We start from the raw sequence: 21398 nt of genomic DNA, 5'->3' as shown, positions 1-21398 counted from the left end.
TGAATTTTTGGTTTTCAGGAATTTAACCCTTTCAGTATTTTGGCTTTACGGGATTTTGAAGCATTCGGGATTTCAGCCCATTCGGGATTGTGACTCTTTCGTGATTATGCCCATTAGGGACTTTGACTTTTCTTGATTTTGACCCATTCAGGATTTTGGCCTTTTCATTTTTTTTGCGTTTAGGATTATGGTTATCGAGATTTTGACTGGGGCCCCAGGTCAAATTAATTAAAAGAATTTGGGGAAAACATGAAGTGTGCGAAGCGTGAAAGCCTTCCCCTAATTGTGTATTACATACACATGCAAATCTAATCAAAATGCTCTTTTTTGATGAACGTTTCTTGGTCTATGGTGGAACGGTACTTGGTCTATGGCGAACATTTCTTCAGTGGGCAAGCATCTATATTAGTATCTATGAATTCATACAGGTCTCGCCCTCTAAAGTTTAATATCTAATTAACAAATTGCAGTGTTCTGTCCTGCCCCGTGTTTGTTGGTGTCCCCGTTTCCCCTATAGAGAGTATTGTCTTTCGATATCAAATTTTGTGGTTTTCAATTGGTCACATTTTTTTCCTCAATTCACCTTTGATTTTAATTTTAAAAGAGATGGTAAAAATCTCAACTAAAATTATGAAAATAAACAGAGAATATTCTGTCTCATCTTTCGTTTGATAATTTTTAATAATTACAATTGGCTCTAAAGTATGATAGGATTTTTTATTTCGTATCATGTTGCTTTACAATTTAATTTATTTTCAAATGAGTAAATTTTCCAACACATAAAATACAATAAATGTACAAGAAGTTATGTTGCGCTATTATAAATAGTTTATTTTGGAATAGCACCAAAAATTTGAATTATTATCGTTCTTAAATTTTCCACTAGAAGAGGTTTAAATTTGTATTTTATTCCTTTGGTTGTTTAATGAGTTTTTTAAGGTAATTTTCATTACGATTGTTACACGTTTTCATACTTTTGAGTTGTTCGAGGTTCAAGTTTGTTTTTTTGGATTATTTTCTACTAAATTTTTGTTTGCAACATAACATCTAGTCTAGTAAATGGAATAATGGTATCTTTTACTAGAGTAATTTTTAATTATTTTTAAGAAGCTTTTTTTTAATACTTATATTATCTTCTTATCCGAATATCCCAGTATTTTATAATTGAAAAACTTTTCAGTGAGTGTGCCTTATCACAACAGCTCTTTGCGAAATACATTTGTTGATAAAAAAAAAGAAACCGTCATAAATTGACGTATTTTCCTTCAATCGTTTCAAGTACACTTTTTGATGAGTGGACTTTTTCACTGTTCAATTGAAATATTTATGGAATGTTGGAGCTTGTTGCTGAATGATGAAAATTATTCAATTTCATTGCCAGACAATTTTAATAAAATTTATTATTGGCATAAAAACCACCAACGTTAGCATTTAATCCATAATGCAATTGCAAAATTTAATTAATCACTAATTAATTTTTCGTAAGAATAACAGTATATTTTGTTTTAACTATAACACGATATATCATATAGTTTCTTTTTTTTTGCATGAATGTTCCAATTACACGTTACACGTTTATTAGAATTATGTAAATGAGAAATTAAACTGAATTCCTCGGGCATCATTTATTCATTCTTTTAGAACAGTAAAAATTTTAAATCAAATTTATTGATTGGGCAGAAAAGAATGTCACAATTTCACTGTATTGAATGTTTCTAGGAAAATTATAAAACTTATCAGACTTAGGGCAAGTGTGCCAAATTTCGGCATATTGGAATGCAAGCGCCAAAGTCACAAGTTCAAAATGTAATATTTTTCATATTAGTTATTTTTTTTGTTAATTTTTCTTAAGGAGTGTTACTTGAAACCTTGTAGACAGTTTGTCGTCTTCATTTTCTCCAAAATCATTTTAAATCCATTTTAAAATGAATAAAAATGTAGACATAGCTTTGGTACCCTATTTCGGCCACCTTTATTCTCATAGTTCCTTGCTCTTCCGGAATCCTTCCAAAGCATTTTTAACATCTTCTCGGTTATCGAAGATACATTTTTTATTATTTTATTGCATAGTATAATCTCTACAATATGCAAAAACCAGGGACATGACATTTCCTATGTTTCCCATATGTTTCTAGCGAGCCGAAAATTTTTTTGAGTTTATTAGCTATTTTCTGTCATTGTAGAATGAACTAGTAAAAAATACTAATACAAAATAAAAGCCAATTTAATAACGAAGAGGCAACCGAAAACCCTAAATTGACAACCTACGTAGTATTGGAGATATCTCGCGAAATGTGTACGAAAACAGGAAAAAAATTACACTAAAACCGGTTGCATTTTTCAGAGCTAATGTCACCCCCCTGGCAAAAACTAAAAATTCATGGACATTTGAGAAAAAAAAAATGTGGCCGGAATTGCAAGCTGGCCGGAATTTGATACACATAGGGGGAGGCTTTGATCGTTCGCACATACGCTACCTTCGGACACTTCATATTTCTCCTATATTCCTTTATGAATCTCACATATGGCTATATATTGTAATAGCTAACCTTAAATCCCATATTTCCTGAAAAAATTGAGAGTCTAATCCTTTTTTCCTAGTTTTAGGAAACAAAAAATAAAAACAGGTCCAAAACTGTAATTTTGCTGTGCAATATTTCATACGATTGTGCAGAATTAATTACACTTTTCTGAAAAATTACTATCACAGAGGGTAGAAGGGTTATTAGGAATCAGATTTATGTAAAAATCTTTTAGGCTGAACAGGCACTTTTTGTGGGTGGAACAAAATTCACAAACTTGACTCAGATTCATCGATCGCACATAGAAGACATGGCTTCTCTCACATTTTTCAAGAAACTTCATTTTAGATGCGATCCTTCATATTCACATCTATTGTAATCTACTGATTTGATCCACCACTAAAAAGGAAAACTTAAAAATCGTAAAGTTGATAAACAAGAAGTAATTTGACTCAAATAGGCTGCATTTGAGTAATTATTAAGCAATTTTGCATTTCTTTGATATAAAAATATTTTTCAAGCTTGCACAAACTGAATGTGCAATGAAAGAATCACATCTGCAATAAGCCCATACAGTTTACAACTGGTTTTTGACAATATTTGACATAACCTCACTATTGTGTTGTTTTGCATGACAAAGAAAAGAAATTGTCCGTAAGAAGATGTTTTGTGAAAATTTTAGCTTGTTCACCTGCTGAAGCTCAATATCTGTACTAAATCCCGATTCCTGCAGCTGCAGGAACAGAGAAATCTTCAATGCGATGCGCATTCAAACGTTTTTGTGCATATCCGGCTCCGTAGAGGAATGGTGGAATCTTATGCGGTCTTCTCGCTTGCAGAGTTTTAGTCAATTTTTAGCTTTAAAAACTTATTGATTCGTGTAAGTTTGGTGATATTTGGACTTTTCAAGAAAGTATTCATCAGATTTAACCGTTTCCGGAGTGAAATTCTCGTAGAATCAAGCAAAAAAATGGTTTTTAATGTCAATAAAACATCTCTCAGAAAAGTTCCAAAAAAGTGATATTAAAATGTTTTATTCCTTATAAAAATGGTTTAATCAAGTAGATTAGAGTTCCCTTTAAACAATGATGTGCAACTTTTAGTGTCCGGTGCAAAATTTACGGTGAAAATGGGGTGTTCAATGATGGCGTGAATCGTGTGCGATAATAGAAACTTGATTCATCTATCGGACAAATCGCCATTAAATTTTCATTTTCCTCTGGAGGAAAATCTAAGGATTTCCTGGGATTTTGTTTGGTGGGATTATGAACCTTATAAGTAAGACATTTTTTTGGCATAGTTAGAGAATCCATACGGTTTGCATGGTAGGGGAAACTGGGGTACCACCAAACACTTTTGAAAGATGCGATTTTGACTGAATTTCCTAAGAAAACTGTGAATTTTAGAAAAATGTTGCTTACCCCATGTTATAGTCTTAGGTATAGGCTGCATATTAATGTATACAAGGATTATGTGAAGCACTTCAATTTTCCGTAAAAAGGAAAATTGTATCACCATGCATTTTTCGCTTTTTTCCAACCACCCGGGGTACCAATAAACACTTTCTGGGGCACCAAAAAACACCTCTTTTTCTCACCCATTGAAGTTATTTTGGGCATTCACCACAACTCTTAATTATAAAGAAGGTATTGAAAATGTAAATAATTCTCAAAAAAGCACTGCAAAATTTAGAATTAGTGACCAAAATAGCAAAAAAACTAAAGCACTGCACACCGAACATATTTGTCAATAGATTTTTCATCATTTTGACATCATTCGACTTCTGACTGGAAAGCAGCGCCACTAAAATCGTGGCAAACACTAGACCTAAAGTTGAAATTTTGCGCGCTCTTCTGATTATTTGTAATAAAATCGAGAAATCATTCGTCAATCCTTGATTAAAATCATTTAAGAATCATTAAGAATCACTTAATGCAAAATTGGGTTCTTGAAACTATATTTCTTCTGAGTCTTGAATGAAAATCCCATGAATGTGTATAAATTTCAGAAATCGAACAAAGAGGGAGATGAAGAGTAAGAAAGATAAGAGGAAAAATTTTGCCATTCAAGCTACGCTCGCGACATCTGAAATTGTGAGAAATTTGCCTGTTTGTTGGTGCCCCAAACTCTGTTTTGTGATGGATTTTATATTCTTTTAAAATAATGTGAACATTAATTTCTTCAGTAAATACATAAATATTATCCCAAAACATGTAGGAAAGTACTGGTATAGTGAAATTTGATGTAACTTATTTCAGTTTTACTTTCCAGGTAGATATATAAATGACTAAAATTATCAAAATCTCACAATTTTGCGAAAAAAGATTCTTATTTCTAAACTACTTGAATTATGTGGATCATTCTTTCTCTGGACAAGCATCCCTATAGTATCTATGATTTCATGTAAGTCTCATTCTCTGAAATCTTATACTTATTTAAAAAATCGCAGTGTTTGGTGGTACCCCTGTTTGGTGGTGCCCCAGTTTCCCCTAGTCAGAAAAAATCACTGAACTTGAACATCATTTTAGTGTGCGAAAGTTCAAAGCCTCCCCCTACCCTATCTAATTTTTTTAATAAAAACAAAACACTTTTCGTTCTCTTCAGAATCGATTACACGACGAATAATATTTATTAAAAAATATTATTAAAAATTGATCAAAATATCCATCAAATTGACTAAACTTTTTTATGAGATTGGTTTCTATATCTTCAATACCAAAAACATCATAGGGTGAGTTCTCTATCACTTAATTCATTACCAACATAAAAGAGATAGACATCTCTAATTATTATCTAGAAATTTGTCATTCCTATGCAATTCCTTCGGTACACATTTGTATTGCATAAATGTCTGACGAAGTCAACAAAGTGCAGTTGAGAAACAATAAAATCCCTCAGGTAGTCGAAAATGTCTCAGGAATGAGAAGAAAAGATATACTGGAAAAGAAGTTTTATATTTTACCGCCAACAAAAAAAAAAAAAAACAAACTCTTCCACTTGTGAACTTTTGTGAGGTTAAAAGAGACTATCTCCCGGATGAAGATCATGCGAATTGTCCAGAAAATTGTCTTATTTGCGTTGAAGAACAGTCAAATGATGTGTGAGAGAGACGTCCAATAAAAGGCCCAGAAATGTATGAGAATGTTTCGTCAAAATGAAGAATTTGCACTTGGTGTATAGGAAAATTTCTCTTGTTACTTGAAACTCCCCGAAAGGCCAGTTTAAAAGAAAAAAAAAACATAAGAAAAGAAATAAATGTAATGTGAAGTGAAGGAGATAGTTTGGTGTAAATGTATTGAGAAAATTAAATGTATTAAGAACGAAGTGAAAGAGAGAAGATTGTATGAAGAAGAACAAATGAAGAATCACAACACTTCTAGGAAATATGAGTGAGAAATTGTGTAAAAAGTTAGTGGTAACCAACTGCCACCTTTTTTTATCTGTCAAATAAACATAGTTTAACACTATGTTAATATATTTGTTAGAAAAATTCTTTTAAAATCCTATAAGCACAGGAACCAATCTATCCATATGAGCTTATAAGTTGAGACCATGAGAGAGTATTCACACTGTACAATTTTCCCGTGTATTTGTTGGAATTGTGGCCGAAAGATGAGAGAGTTGTGTGAGTTGGTTTCACAACATACTGTTGTCTGTATTTTACTAGGGGTATTCATTGAAAAATTCCGGGTTCACGAAAACAACAGATGAAAAGTAATATTATTAATAATATAAAGCTTTGTTTTTGATTCTTAAGATTTTCTTATGTCACGCCGCTGTTTGTTCATCTAGCCGCCACTATAACTAGAGGCTAAACGGTTAGAGACAACGACTTGGGGTTTTTAGTTGACCCCCTTAGAAATCATCTTTCGGATTATTGATATTACATTTTACAAAAAATAAATATTATTTTATAAGTATATAATAATATAATTTATAGTTTATAAATTTCATGTAAGAGTGAGCGAGATGATTAAATTTATGTCTCACTCACTCTTACTGAAATATCAAAAACATGTTTACAAAAGTTATTGTGCGCTGGGCGTAATGCCCAACGCACAATAACTTTTGTTTTGTAAACATGCTTTTGACATTTCAGTGAGAGTGAATGAGATCTAGATCTAGTCATCTCGCTCATTCTCATGGGAAATAACATAAAAATTTCCAGCATTTTAAGGTCCACGCGATCAACTTTAAAACTAAAGAAAATTTAAAGAAGCTCGATACGTTTTAGATGGAATTAGTAAAAAAATAAGACACTTTTAAGATTAGGGATTTTTATCGGAATACGAAACAGCCTTCAAAGACCGATTTGTAAATTAAACTTTCGAAGATTGTCTAATTGGAAAACAATTTTTTACCATTTATTAAAGATACAAAATGACACGCAAAAATATCAAGAAGCAAATATGAATAAACGAAAAAGGAGCAAAAAAGGACTTGTGATGGAGACAGAAATGTTAGGGAGAGATAACATGGGGAAAAAGAGAAACAGATGGAATAAGAATAAAAATGGGCAAAATAACTTAATTGAATCTGATTGAGTCAGATAGTCAAAACATAAAAAAAGGAATAAGAACAGTATGCAATGTGTCAAAATCGTAAAATGCCTGAAGCTTGGACTTGTAATGGGAAGGTCAGAGTGCTCATCTTCGTATAAGAAAAACATGATCTTTTACCGCCAAATTTTTCGAGCTGAGTTTTCTCGAAGATCAACCTGTGTATTTTTTCGGCATATATCCGTGACTACAATTGGGATAAGAATGAAGGAATGAATAATGGGGTTTGACATGACAATCGCACCCAGATAATCTTAAATTCAATAATAGAGAGAAAAAGGGGCCTATCGTATATGAATTTATTAAAAAATAGACGAAAGGAAAAGAAAAAAATGTCTGGAGATAGTTCTTTTTTATTGTGGTCACCAAAGGTCGGATTTTGATATCTTTTACCGTTTAAGCTCCAGGACACTGACAAGTTAAAAAAAAGCCGATTATAACTGCCCTCTCTTTGAGTTCGAGCAGTAAAATGATTTTAATATGAAAAGTCTAATATATATAAAAATCAGTGGAAAAACCTTGAACTCTAAGGTAAAAACGACTGAAGAAAAAGTCACAAAAGTACGCAGGATATATAAAGCTTTCCTGTAGGGGAAAGTGCCAATGCTTTACATCAAAGGTGTGCAAGAACCGTTGAAACCGAACTAACGTCACATGAAACATGTTCATCAAAGGTCAAAACGCTACTAATAACAAACTTATTTTGACGTTAATTCGGTTTCAACGGTTTTTTGCACACCTCTGCTTTACATGGTCCCAAGCTTTATAATGATAAAATTTTTCCTATGTTTTTCAATAAATCTGACTTATCGCACCCAAATTTTTAAAACTAGGAGAAAGTGTCCTGGAGTGATATGATAACTTTCTTTTTGACAGTATTGACTGTCGATTCTGAAAAATTTAAATGATAGTTGCACTTTTTATGGATGCTACAAATCTTTATCAACAGTTATATTCTTTCAAGAATGGTACAAAAACTGGTCCAATAATGTTTAAAAGTCTATTATTATTTATATAATTCAGTCAATCTACCAGATACAGATCTATCGATATTATCGATTCGATAGTATCGAAAAGTTATCATTCCACTCCTGTTTTTAAAATATATTGCGAAGTCACATTTATTGAGAAACATAGGAAAAATTTAGTCATTATAAAGCTTGGGACCGTGCAAAACATGGGCACTTTCCCGAAAATCTCAGCCGAATTATCGGACCAAATCGAGGTTTTATTAAAAATGTTTCCTAGATTTTTACATTGATGGTCAGGATTCTTGCTCCCAGTATAAATATACGCAATTCCCAGTGACATGCTTAGGTCCGCAGATGGGATTCGGCAGTTTTTTCGGGTCCAGGCTGAATGAATCTTTTTTCTCTTTTTTTGTCTCTTGTTTTTTTCTTTTTAACTCTATCTTTTGTTATTTTTTTTTTAATTTTTTCTCTTTATTAAAATTGTAAGAGGGATGAACAATATTTTGTAATTAAAAATAAATATTCTATTCTATTCTATACTAAGTAATTAAGGCCTACGGTTTAGCGAGATTGGAAAAAGATGGCCTGTACATAATTGGCACATTGAGAAAAACATACACAAAAATGGATTAGGGGCGGTGGGGCTACATTGAAAATACTTTTTTTTCTCATGTTTCTAAATAAAGCTATAGGCTTTACCGTAATGTAATTTAAATAGACAAAACAATTTTAGATCTAAATTAATTTATGGCTAGGTTCAGCATCCTTTAGAAATATGTTATATAATAGCGTTTCCACTGTAGCCGATGCTTCTCATACGTTTCTCTAATACTAGAAGAGTAACGTTCTTCATGTTTTGCATGTGATATTTTTGTTCTTGGTAAAAAAAAACTCAGATTACTCTCTAAAACCTGGTAGGGAAGTGTGCCAAATTCCGGCCATCTTGCAATTTCGGCCACCTTTTTTGTTCCTCGAATTTCCATGAACTTTTAGATTTTACATACTCTAGAGATTATACAATGCAAAAGAATAACAAAAAATGTAGCTTCGACAAATGAGATGACGTGAAAAAGACATTGGAAGATTTCCCGAAGGGCAAGGAACTATGAGAATGAAGGTGGCCGAAATAGGGTACCAAAGCTATGTCTATGTTTTTATTCATTTTAAAATGTATAAAGAATGATTTTAGAGTAAATAAAAACGGTAAACTCTTTACAAGGTTCCAATTTGTATTTAAAATATTACATTTCAAACTTGAGATTTTGACGCTTGCATGCAACTATGCCGAAATTTGGCACACTTACCCTACAAATAGAGATAACAGTTTATTAAAATTAATTCTCATAAAAGGGGAATTTTGTGCGAAATTGCTTGCCCCTTTTGATTTGTGGGGCCGCTCGGGCCGCTCTAAAGAAGAAAATCGGTGTGTGAAGTCACACTAGTTGGTGGTAATTCATTGAGCCGGTCGGAGCCGGTAGAGTTGGCAGAGAGACTTTGTGAGAGCAACACCGAAAGGTGGATACTTCTTACAAGAGAAGAAGAGGGAAGAAAAAAGAAAAAGAAAACCATAAGAAAATTTTAATTAAAATCTATTAAGTGAAAATCCTAACATTCTCATAATCTGCATTTTTTGCATAAAATTACCACGTTTTCTGTTTAAAGTGTCTTTTGACGTGGAAATCTGTCGTGTGAATCACCATAAGATTTCTCAAAGTGAAAGGAGTGTGTAGAAGTACATTTCCATCCAATAAAAATTACCTAAAAGACAGCAGTAATTTGGGTAAAATTTAATTGTTTAGTGATATATATTGAAAGTACTGATTGTGGTTGATAAATTGTGTAAGAATTTGTGGCATTTTAGTTGGATTTTCTGCCTCAAATTGGAATCAACTCACGAAATTTCTGTACACGTGGTCAAATATTGAACAGCAAAATCATCATCATGGCAGCTGGGGCTGTAAGTTTGTGTTCTCATAACCGCCCAACAGCAATGAAGATATTCTCACTGTGTTTGTATCTCTCTGTGGTATAGTTGGTTTTTCTTTTGGGTGAATTGGATGAATGAGTAGCAAAAAAAATTAAAAGAGAATATTATATAGTTAGGGAGGAAATTCCATGCATTAATTACAAAAAAAAAATGAATTTTAATGTGAAAATGCAAGAAATGTTGAGATACGTGGTATAATTTTTTTTCCTGTCTTCCACCATTTATAAATCTCTTTCAATTTTATATCATATAAATTATTTTTTAATTTCATAAAATTAACTGTCTCTCATGTTCAATGAGAAATTTAAAAAAAAAAATGTCCATCCAGCGTGTGTATAAGTACGTACTGATGAGAAATATGAGATTGGAAATGTAGATTTAATTGCATAGAGTGGAAAAAGTGTTAAATGGGTGTTTTGTTGCTCAGACCGTCAAAACGAAGTGCTTTTCAATGGAGAAAGACACAGCGCGTGTGCTTGAGGGTGCAAAAAAAAAAAGAATAGGAAAATAATGAAAAATGAAAATGTAATAGGAAATGGGGGAATAAGAGGAGAAGAGAGAAAAAATACAAACCTTATCAAAATATTATTTGTTGATTTCATTATCGCTTTCTCGCGCAATTTTGTCATCGTGTAAAAATCAGCAAATGAAGTATATTACTTGAAGAATTCCATTTTTCTTTGAGTTTTCCAATTTTTTGTTCGTGCTCAATTTATTGACTTTAAAGCTAAGAGCATGCTGCACAGTGGAAAATTTATCGCTGCAAAAGTAATTTATAACCTTAGATCGCCTAGATCAAGCTTATTTCTTTTTCATAAAATGTGGTTCTGTTCATGTGTATACCAAGCTCAACATCGTGTTGATGTAGGTATGTTCAAAACCACGTGTTGCTTCATTGGACGAAACATATAGAAATGAAATTGTGATGATAAGAACTCAGACAATATTTTTGACGTTCAAATATTTATAGAGAGAAAATATTATTTTTCACGAATGAAAATTTGCGATAAAATATTTTGCATTAATATTTTTATTGGAAAATTTCACTTGATAAGAGTAAGAAAAAACTAAGATCTATAAAAAAAATGAATAATTATGAAACTCAATGATGTGATAATTATTGTCATTTGTTATGTTTCATATTTCTTAATTTTTATTGATATTAACTTGCATTCTTTGTGGCATTTTTCATTAAATTTTTTGATATCCTCAAATGAGGAAGGTGAGAAAACCCAAAAATTTTTGAAAAATTAATATCTATAGATTAATTTTGCAAAAATTGTGAATTTTCCATTTTAGAATATGATTTGTTTCCCATTTTAAATCTAAATTTTATGAAAAAAAAAGATTAAGAACCCAAATAGATCAAGAATAATCCTCGAGAATGTTCAACCTGTGTAAAATTGAAGAATACACAGTAAAAAAAATTACCACTATTATAGTGTGTAATCTTTCACACCACTATTATAGTGTTAAATTTAGAAAAAAATGTTTAATTAAAAATTGTTTAATTTAAAGTTGTTGAATTTCAAGTTGTTGAATTTGGAGTTGGTGAATTTAAAAATTGTTGAATTTTTGTGTGTAAACTCAAAAATTGTTGAATTCTACATATATGTTAAATTTTTGCTTTTTTAGACATATGGAATGTTTTTTGCTGTCTCAGGATCCCCCTAATGTGAGATGCTTACATCTGATGCTCGAATCTTTACGATAGTATTTATTATACTTATAAATATTTGATGTTCTATATGACCTTTGCCCATCGAAATGCATCTCGACTGAAGTATAAGTCTTAAATGGAAATTCAACAATTTTTACATAACTTTTGTTTAAAAATTCAACAACTTTTGTTTAAATATTCAACAACTTTGGTTGAAATACGCACGGCTTCACACTATAATAGTGTGAAAAATTATACTATAATAGTGTTAATTTTTGATCATGTGATAAAAAATACCATAAAGTTGTGTATTTTTTCACACTATAATAGTGGTAATTTTTAGAATTTTTCAACACTTTTACTGCACAAAAAACATTGTTGAAATTTTTTTTTACACTATTATAGTAGTAAAATGTCAAAAAATACCACTATAATGGTGTCAAATTTTCAACATTTTCGAATTAAACAATATTGTTGAAAATTTGGAACTATAATAGTGGTAATTTTCAATCACGTGACAAAAAATTACCAAAATGTTGTGTATTTTTTAAACATTTTTAATTTAAACAATTAAAATCGTCGATTTTGCACTATTATAGTAGTAAAATTTTACACATTTTTTTACTGTGTAGGATAAGATGGGGTAATTCGGAATCATGTATATTTTGGAATTTTGAGATTTTGTCACTATTTCAGATGATCAAAAAAAAAACACGAAAAAGAAAAAGAAAACCACGAAGAAGTGCAAGATTTTACATTCGAGAATACTTCTTCATTGTTTTTTCCTTTTTGTCATCTAAAACTGTTAAGAAATCTCAAAGTTCCAAATTAAACATGATTCCAAATTACCCTATCTTACCCTATGGTGCTATTCCAGTGAAAAATAAAAACGGGTAGGGGAAATGCTTCTAATTTTGTCCAGTTTCTTATTTTGGACACTTTGAGGATAACATTGGACACTAAAAATAAATTGATTAAAATGATGGATTTTTATTCCAATATTTGATGAATAATGAATTCTATCTAAATATTTGTTCTTTTTGGAATATTTTAACCCTAAATACGTTAAAATTTGAATATGATTTGAGTTGAAATTGCTTTGTTGAAAATTCAGTGTGAGCAATTGCTTACGAGAAATATGACAGAACTTCGTGGCTTACTTCAGTCTTATTTAGTTTTGGTGAAGTACTAACAAAGTTTGTTCGCTGTTTTTGAGTGATATTATTGAATATTCATTGAATATTGTGTTGATTCACGTTACTGATGATTTGTACATTTGACCTGAAGTGAGATTTGCCTTGTGAATTATATTTTTCGTGTGAAAAATGGGAATTTTTTTAAGACATTCACCAGTGAGGTGATGATTCTTATTTTGGACAGGTGTTTTTCTCACGAAATTTCGTGAAGTTTTAGCTTTTGTGATGACTAGGTTGGACAAATGCCTGGAGAAACAAAGGAGCATCATCTCTACGAAAGAGATGTAGCGAGAAATGCCTTGAAAGGCTCCCGGAAACGCCAGGAAATGCGCGAATCCGCACGTTCTTGGAGTATCGAAGTCAACTCACTTTAATGAATGATATGGAAAGTTTCTGGGCTTCTTGTGACATTCCACGTTTCCCTTACATGACCAGGAAGAGGACTTGATAAGATTGGTTCATAAAATGAAGAACAATGGGCATCCTATTGAGGCGGATTATCTGTCCAAATTTACAGACAAGTTGTAAAAATTAATAACCAAGTTGTCCAAAATAAGAGTAAAATTCACCTCTACATATCAATTCATTTTTAAACGTATTAAAACTAATTTTAGTAAAAATGAGATGATAAATAGCTTGCCAAGTTTCTAAACAATCCTTCTGAAAAGAGAGTAACAAGAAAAGTCAATTAGTATTGAAAATATGGCACTTCAAACTTAGGATATCGATGCTTATATGCAGACTGTCCAAAATTATAAGCACTTCCCCTATTCTTTTTCTTGAACATTTTTTTAGTGCATGACAATTCTCATGTGCTTCTCCGTTATCGAATTTTCTATGTGTTGGTTTCTGTCACGACCATTTTCCTCAGTCTTCGTCGTGTTTCAAAATCATAAAACAGTCGTGACAGCAACCAACTACAAAAGAAATCGATTGTGCAGAAGCACATGAAGGTATATAGTCAAGTACTAAATTGCTCACGAGCAAAATTTTCCTTTTTTAATTTTTCATTGAAAATGCACTTGAAAGATTTAATCTAAAGGATCAACGATTAGAGTTTCTTTGCATAGACTTCCTTTACCCAATTCTTTATACTGCTACATGAGTCAATTTAGCACTGGGAGGATAGCATAGTTTCGTGAACAAAAAATATTTTTCTGATAAAAATTGTGGTTCAATAAAAAAGTTGCAAATTCAATAATTATTCAATTTTGATTATTAAAATACTGAAATTTTGACAACAATGGCTTTAATTAACATCTAAAATAGTCGTAGCAAATATAGTATGATAGAGCCATAATCTATTTTATTATTATGTAAAACTTGTTCTAAATAATTTCAAATAATCAAGTTTTGTGATAATCAAAATACCAATTTCTAAACTGTCTTAAATTGCTTCGTAATTCGAGGTGTCTGAATTCTTTATTCCGAACCCGAAATATCCAATACGAATTCTGAACTACATTAAAAAAAAAATACTTCTATAATTTTGAAAGCAGCTTGTTGCGCCATCTTCTCTGAAAAGTAAAGAACTTACGAATTTTGACAAAGTCAATTTAGAAATCTACAATGTTAGAAATTTACCGTGTTAGGGTAAAGGCTCATAATTTGGTCCAGTCTGCTTCTAAGCATCGATGTTCCAAGTTTGAAGTGCGATATTTTCAATACTAATTGACTTTTTTTGTTACTCTCTTTTCAGAAGGATTGTTTAGAGACTTAGCAATCTATTTATCGTCTTATTTTTACTAAAATTTGTTTTAATACGTTTATAAATGAATTGATAGGGTGCAGTCATTACATATGGCCACATTAAGAATATATCTGCTTATAGCTGCTGACCTTTTTAATCAATTGAAGCAAAATTTTGCCTGTAGGTTCTTTCATGTAGTTTCTTTCGATATATTCAAATGAATTTACAAAGAAAATCCGGAAACCGTCGGAAAATATGTGATTTTTCCGAGCATGTGAAATTCATATGGAATAATATCAATTCATGTGGAATAACTTATGGCCACAATTTTAAATGATATAAAACTGACTTAGTAATAAAATAATTTTAGTACAAAAGAAAAGGAAGGAATTTTAAGTAATCTGATATTTTTTATTATTTATTTACATGGTTTTTATAATAGTTTTTCAAAGCTTTTCGTCATAATTGAGCACTGTACTATTAATAGTGATTCCCCTTCACGGTGACCGGTAATCCGGCTTTCGTGATTAAAAAACAAAACATATTTGGCTGCATGAAGAGCCCACCTTACAATATCCTCATTTGTTTCTCAATTATCTTCGCAACCTCTGAGTTGGACTCTTAGGGCTCTTTTTTGTTGTTTTCTCTTATTTTTCATTGGTGTTGTTATCCTAAGAGAGGAAAAAGTTAGGTTATCTACAGCAAAATGCAAGTTCATGGGAAAAATCAATGAGATCAGAGACAATATTCATTTATAAGCAATTTTATATTACGATTTCAACGCTTACCTTAAACTTTCATAGATATTTGCCAAAAAAATCTGATTCACTGAACCAAAACAATCCGATTGACAATTCTCCAAATCAAATTGCGATACATGTCGTGTGAGGGCAGCATGCGTCAAATGTCGCGGCCACAAGTTAGTAATCTTATCAAATTCGTCATAACTTATGGCCTTGTCTTTATTAACCATTTATTGTTTCAAAAATCTTGAAAATCAAGTAAAGGTAGGAAATATATTTACTAAAGAAAGAAGTTTTGAAAAATACAACTAAATATTTGCATTTGAAGATATAGAATTTAGTCTTTAAAAATTGTAAGATCGTTAATACATTTCTTAGCGAATTGACGTATTTTTAATCATCGAACGCATCACGGAAATGATTTTCGCAATATAAGTAATATTCTACCGGAATATAAAAGTAAATTAGTTCAAAAGTTTCGTTTAATGATAGCACATCAAATATTCCTAAATTTGTAGTTCCTCGAAATCAATTTATGAGAAAAAATTGAAAATTTCTGTTAGGAGGCCACAAGTATAGACTGGCCATAAGTAATGCCGGCACCCTATGTAGAGGTGAATTTGGCTCTTATTTTGGACAATTTGGTTATTAATTTGGACAACTTGGCTGTAAATTTGGACAGCTAATACGCCTCAACATTGTTCTTCATTTCATGAACCAATCTTACCAAGTCCTCTTCCTGTTCATGTAAGGGAAACGTAGGATATCACAAAAAGCCCGAAAACTTTCCATATCATTCATTAAAGTGAGTTGAATTCGGTAATCCAAGTACGTGCAGATTCGCTCATTCCCTGGCCTTTCCGGGAGCCTTTCAAGGCTTTTCTCGCTACATCTCTTTCGTAGAGATGATGCTCCTTTGTTTCTCCAGGCATTTGTCCAACCTAGTCATCACAAAAGCTAAAATTTCGTGAGAAAAACACCTGTCCAAAATAAGGAGTATCACTTCACTGGTAAATGTCTTAAAAAACTTCCCATTTTCACACGGAAAATCTAATTCACAAGGCAAATCTTACTTCAGGTCAAATGTACAAATCACTACTAACGTGAATCAACGCAATATTCGATGAATATTCAATAATATCACTCAAAAAAAGCGAAGAAACATTGTTAGTACTTTACCACAGCTAAATAAGACTGAAGTAAACACGAAATTCTGTTATATTTCTCGTAAGCAATTGCTCACACTAAATTTTCAACAAAGCAATTTCAACTCAAATCATATTCAAATTTTAACGTATTTAGTGTTAAAATCTTCCAAAAAGAACAAATATTTAGATAGAATTCATTATTCATCAAATATTGGAATAAAAATCCATCATTTTAATCAATTTATTTTTAGTGTCCAATGTTATCCTCAAAGTGTCCAAAATAAGAAACTGGACAAAATTATGAGCTATTCCCTTTATGCCCGATTGAGAGAGAGTTTCCTGTAGGGGAAAGTACTCTCCCTTCGAACGTTCATACCTTCGAATAATGTGAATTTTCTTTGATTTTCCTAAGAGACTTATGGCCTCTACACTAGAGGAAAATACGTCCATATTGAAGAGTTTTTCCTACACAAGTAAATGGAATTTATTTCAATATGGACATAAATTTCTCTAGTGTGCAGAGGCCATTACACATATTTATCACATAATTGCTAATATTGATAATAAGCTAACTAATATTTACTAGAAATGTGTAAGTCTTTTAGGAAAAGTAAAAGAAAATTCACACTATTCGAAGGCATGAACGTTCGAAGGGAGAGTACGTTCCCCTACATGGTCTAGGATTGATAATCCCATCCTTGTAAATGATAAATAATTATAATTAATGTCTATAAGTCGCGTGCCCGAAGGCTTAATATTTCTGTGGAATGTTGTGCCCGCATGACGAATTCAGTGCCAAAATTCCATAATACTAATGACTTCTTCAGGCAATAGCCTTTGAATTCAATGAACTTGTTTTTTTGTTCGGAAGTTGGAGTTTTTGTAGAATAAGGCTAAGCCTCTCTAGGCTGATCAACTTTATTTAGTTTTTTTTTTTCATTTTGTATCACTTGCAGAATTATCAATCTGGCACGATATGGTAGCTATTCGTCCAATAGTTGTTTTGTCAACGCTGACACTCTTGCTCGGTTTAACGTGGTTTCGGCGCAAAAAACGACTAAACTCTGACACAGGTGAAAAATCATCTGACTCCAGTAGCGTGGCATCTGACGAGGCTAATTGTGAGGATTTAGCTACACTTCGCAATTTGAACTCGAGACCGGCACAGAGTGCATCGGTTGTCATAACATCAGCTCATACCCAAGACATCACACCATCAAAATTGGCCAAATCGGCACCTATTGATATTGTACCGAACGGACGGAGTCCACCAATGCCAATTGGTCGCAAAAGTGTCGGGGCTGGTGCTGAGAATCCCAATAAAATTGATGCGGATCTGCTGAATGCAAAGATTCGTGATAGTGAATTGAAGGTTTTGGCTTCGATTGAGGAGCAAGAAGATTTGGATTTGGGATCACCAATTGATTTGCCTGGATCATTTGACAGGAGACCATTTAACTATCACAAGACGGTGAACGTGGCCAAAGAGGAACCTGTTGTCATTAAAGCCACAATGATTGCCAAGGTATCACCGAAAGATGATTTCCTTGAACCACCGAAGTATCTAAATACGGAAGAAATGAGAGCAACGGAAATGTCTGTGGATAAGGGTATGGACATATCGTCGGAATGTCGACAGACTCCGACGACGGAATTGCAGGTCAATGGCAAGGATATGCAAGATGATACCCAAAATCCACCACCACCAATTTCAAGTCCCCCACTTAGTTTGTGTAGCAATCATTCGTTGGATTCGGGAAAAGGTTCGAGTCCACCATATTCAGAAGGTGCCCCGGCTAATTGTTGTGAATTTTTGCTGCCCCTTACACTGGTTGGTCCCTTGATTGGGCGCAAGGGGAGCTTTGTGCAGCACCTGAAGAATGTAACGGGTGCCACGGTGATTGTAAAACGTCATCCAGATACGACAAAATACAAGATTTGTGCTGTAGAGGGAACAGAGGCTGAAATAGACAAAGCTCTAGCGGAGATCAGGAGAATGTTTCCGCTGTCAAAATATCCCAAATTTACAATGGAGAAAATCCAATATTCCCTCCCGAATATGCTTCAATCGATGGATCCGACATTTATCAGTGTAAGTGTTTTATTATTATTATTTTTTTTTTAATTATTTGATATTTTTTACAGAATTTATAGGGGAATGTTTTCTGGCTTCAAACAATTCATATTTTTGCCATACTCCTTTAACCCATTCCTTACCATGGTATTATACATGATACGCAAATTGAGTGATTTTAGATGATTTATTTCTGGGCATTTGATATTCGAATTGCTGTCGGGAATGGTTTTTTTAATTACCTCAGTCCTTCAATGACTTGGAAAAAACTAGCCCGATTGAGATAGAAATACAATTTGTTGTTCTTTTTTCGCTTCGCGGAAAGTCATGCAAAATTTTTGCTCAAAATGCCGGACTGAAAATTCGACATCCCGTCGAATTTGTTAAAATTGACCTCCATCCTCTTTCCTGATTTGAATTCTGGTTGCAAATTTGTTTTCTTGAATAGTTACTCTATCTAAATCAATATAGTTTGTAATGAATTATTGCACAGAATTTAAATTAAGTGACCGTTAAGACATGTGTTTGACAGGGGCTCCTCTCGTCCCCATAATAGATAAATCTTTTTTCTTTTCAAAAAAATCATGTATTAATCAGTAAGAATATAATTGCAAAACATGGACATTCTATCTCAAGTATATCTTGTACATTGACTGAATGGGTTAATGATTCAGACCTAATTATTTTTTTCTTCGAAAATGTAATACACTGAGAGAAATCCGAAAAAGTTAATATAACATTTCGAAAATGTTAATTTTACCCTACAGTATTGATCCGAAATCGGTGTAAATATTACCCTTTTTAGGTGTATTATGGGTTAAAGTTACCCTTTATCATGTTGATTTTACCCTCAAAATGTGTAAAATTAACATTAAAAAATGTTGATATATTTTTACAACCGAAAAGTGTTAGTTATGACGATAAAAAGTTAATTTTAGCCTCTTTTTTTCTCAGTATAAGGTCAGAGAGTGTGTGCGAAGCCTAAAAGTCTTCCCCTACTACTTCCTCTAACTTTGCTTATTTTAACGAAAATTGATTGCGTCACTTTGAAATGCTGATGATCTAGGCAAAATATTTTTTTTTACTAATTTATTTGTCTCAATATTTCGGCATATTTTAATCTGGAGGGATTTCCACACATTTTCAATTTATTTGCATATATTTTTTATCTGACAATTAATTGCCATACTTTACAAATATTGAGTTTTTTTTAAATGAAAGTCTGGAACTTCCCCATTTCTTGATAATTTTTTTCTTGTTATTGTTTGATGTGATATCTTTTAGGTAATTTGCTACTTATCAGTAAAATTTTTTGATGGTCAATTCTTTTGGAAATACCTTAAAAGTAATGATAAAAACACCAATGAATAATTAATGCTCTAAAAATGCCACACTGGAATTTGAAATTTGAGTAATTCATCTTATCTTGTTATGTAATCAAAATTTCCAATTTGATTTGACGTGGTTTTTTTTGCAAGACCACATGGCATTTTTTATGAATACACATTTTAATTGCTTTTCAAAGTGTCTCGGTAATTTATTTAAGCAGTTGGTAACAATTGGGTACTGTAATTATTTACTTTTTTAAATACTCTGAAATTGTTTCTAAGTCATGATGTTATAAAATAAAAAAAATATATCTTCAAAATATGGTGAAAAATAATTTGTTCAAGAAACTGTTAGTTTATTTTGCATACCAACTTCTTAAATTGGTTTTAAAGAGAGATTTTCTTTACTTTAACCTCTATTCTTAGACTAAGATTAAGATAAAAGAGCAGTTAAATATTTCCAAGATCAAGATTTCATATTCCACCGCCGTATATTTATGGAACTTAAAGTGTTTTAGCTAACCAGGATGTCAAGATGTTCCACACTTAACGAAACATAATTTTTCGTCGCCATGCATTTATGGAACTTAAAGTGTCTCAGCTAAGAACAAAGATGACAAGATGTTCCATACTTAACGAAACACTTTATATCCTTGCAGAATTTGTAGAAAATTTCACCACAAAAATTAGGAAAATTAGGAAACCCAGCATTCTTCTGCAAAATTCTTATGTTTTGTATACCGATACTGACACCTCGAAATATTTATCATTTTGATTGAGTCACAAGTCCAATTTTAGTGTTTTTGATACTATTTTCTTTTTTGAACCCTCCCTTAAAGAAATATTCTTCAATAAGAGCGAATTCCGTATGAAACTCTTAAAATCGTTACAAATTTACATATTCCAATCACTTGAAAATTTGAAATATTCATCTCAATTCTGTGACCAAGCTCAAGATTAAAATTTTAAGCTGTCAAATATGTCTAAGAAATTTCATATTCTGTCGCGATGTATTTCTGGAACTTAAGATGTCTGAGCTAAGAATCTATATTTAAAAATTTTCCACACTTAACGAAACGTCAGTTCTGAAAAGCATCTCAATTTCCTTGCAGAATTTGTCATTATTTCACTACAAAAATTAGGAAAATTAATATTAGACCGAATTAAATATTCATATAAGAGGTCCTAAATATCAATACAGAAAGTGCAAATAAAATGTATGACTCTTAATAAACCTTGAAATATTTATACTAGGCGTGATTCTATTGTAGGTATTTTTAAGGTGTTGCACTTCTATACACGCATTTAAGAATATGCTCCATTTCAATTAAATTTTAGGCTCAAGTGTTGAATCCTCTATTAAAGAAATATTCCTTGTTTAGAGAAAATTCCGAAAATTCTATGTGAAATTCTTTAAATTGTTAGTATTATTGATAATCCCAGGTACTTCCGAGGGGTTCTTGCGATTATTTCAAGAAAACCAGAAGTATGGCATCTTGAAATTTTGAAATGTTGGTTCC

The 21398-nt window shown here is 31.9% G+C and overlaps 1 protein-coding gene across 4 annotated transcripts in view; it reads left to right on the top strand.

Annotated features, from left to right (window-relative positions):
* LOC129805885 (KH domain-containing protein akap-1) overlaps positions 1–21398 on the top strand; it is a 42571-nt gene that overhangs the window by 13894 nt on the left and 7279 nt on the right. Inside the window, exons 1-3 of one of the 4 annotated variants that reach the window (XM_055854121.1) lie at positions 9486–9832; positions 9914–10009; positions 17433–18568. In XM_055854121.1, the coding sequence (XP_055710096.1) occupies positions 17453–18568 (1116 nt within the window). In that variant the 5' untranslated portion in view covers positions 9486–9832; positions 9914–10009; positions 17433–17452. Of the gene's footprint in view, positions 1–9483; positions 10010–17432; positions 18569–21398 lie in introns of those variants that run through there. The other 3 variants (XM_055854119.1, XM_055854122.1, XM_055854120.1) reach the window with 3 other exon arrangements.

The sequence above is a fragment of the Phlebotomus papatasi genome, chromosome 3, assembly GCF_024763615.1.
Source record: "Phlebotomus papatasi isolate M1 chromosome 3, Ppap_2.1, whole genome shotgun sequence".
Lineage (NCBI taxonomy): Eukaryota > Metazoa > Arthropoda > Insecta > Diptera > Psychodidae > Phlebotomus > Phlebotomus papatasi.
This window is presented reverse-complemented; position numbering and strand designations above follow the sequence as displayed.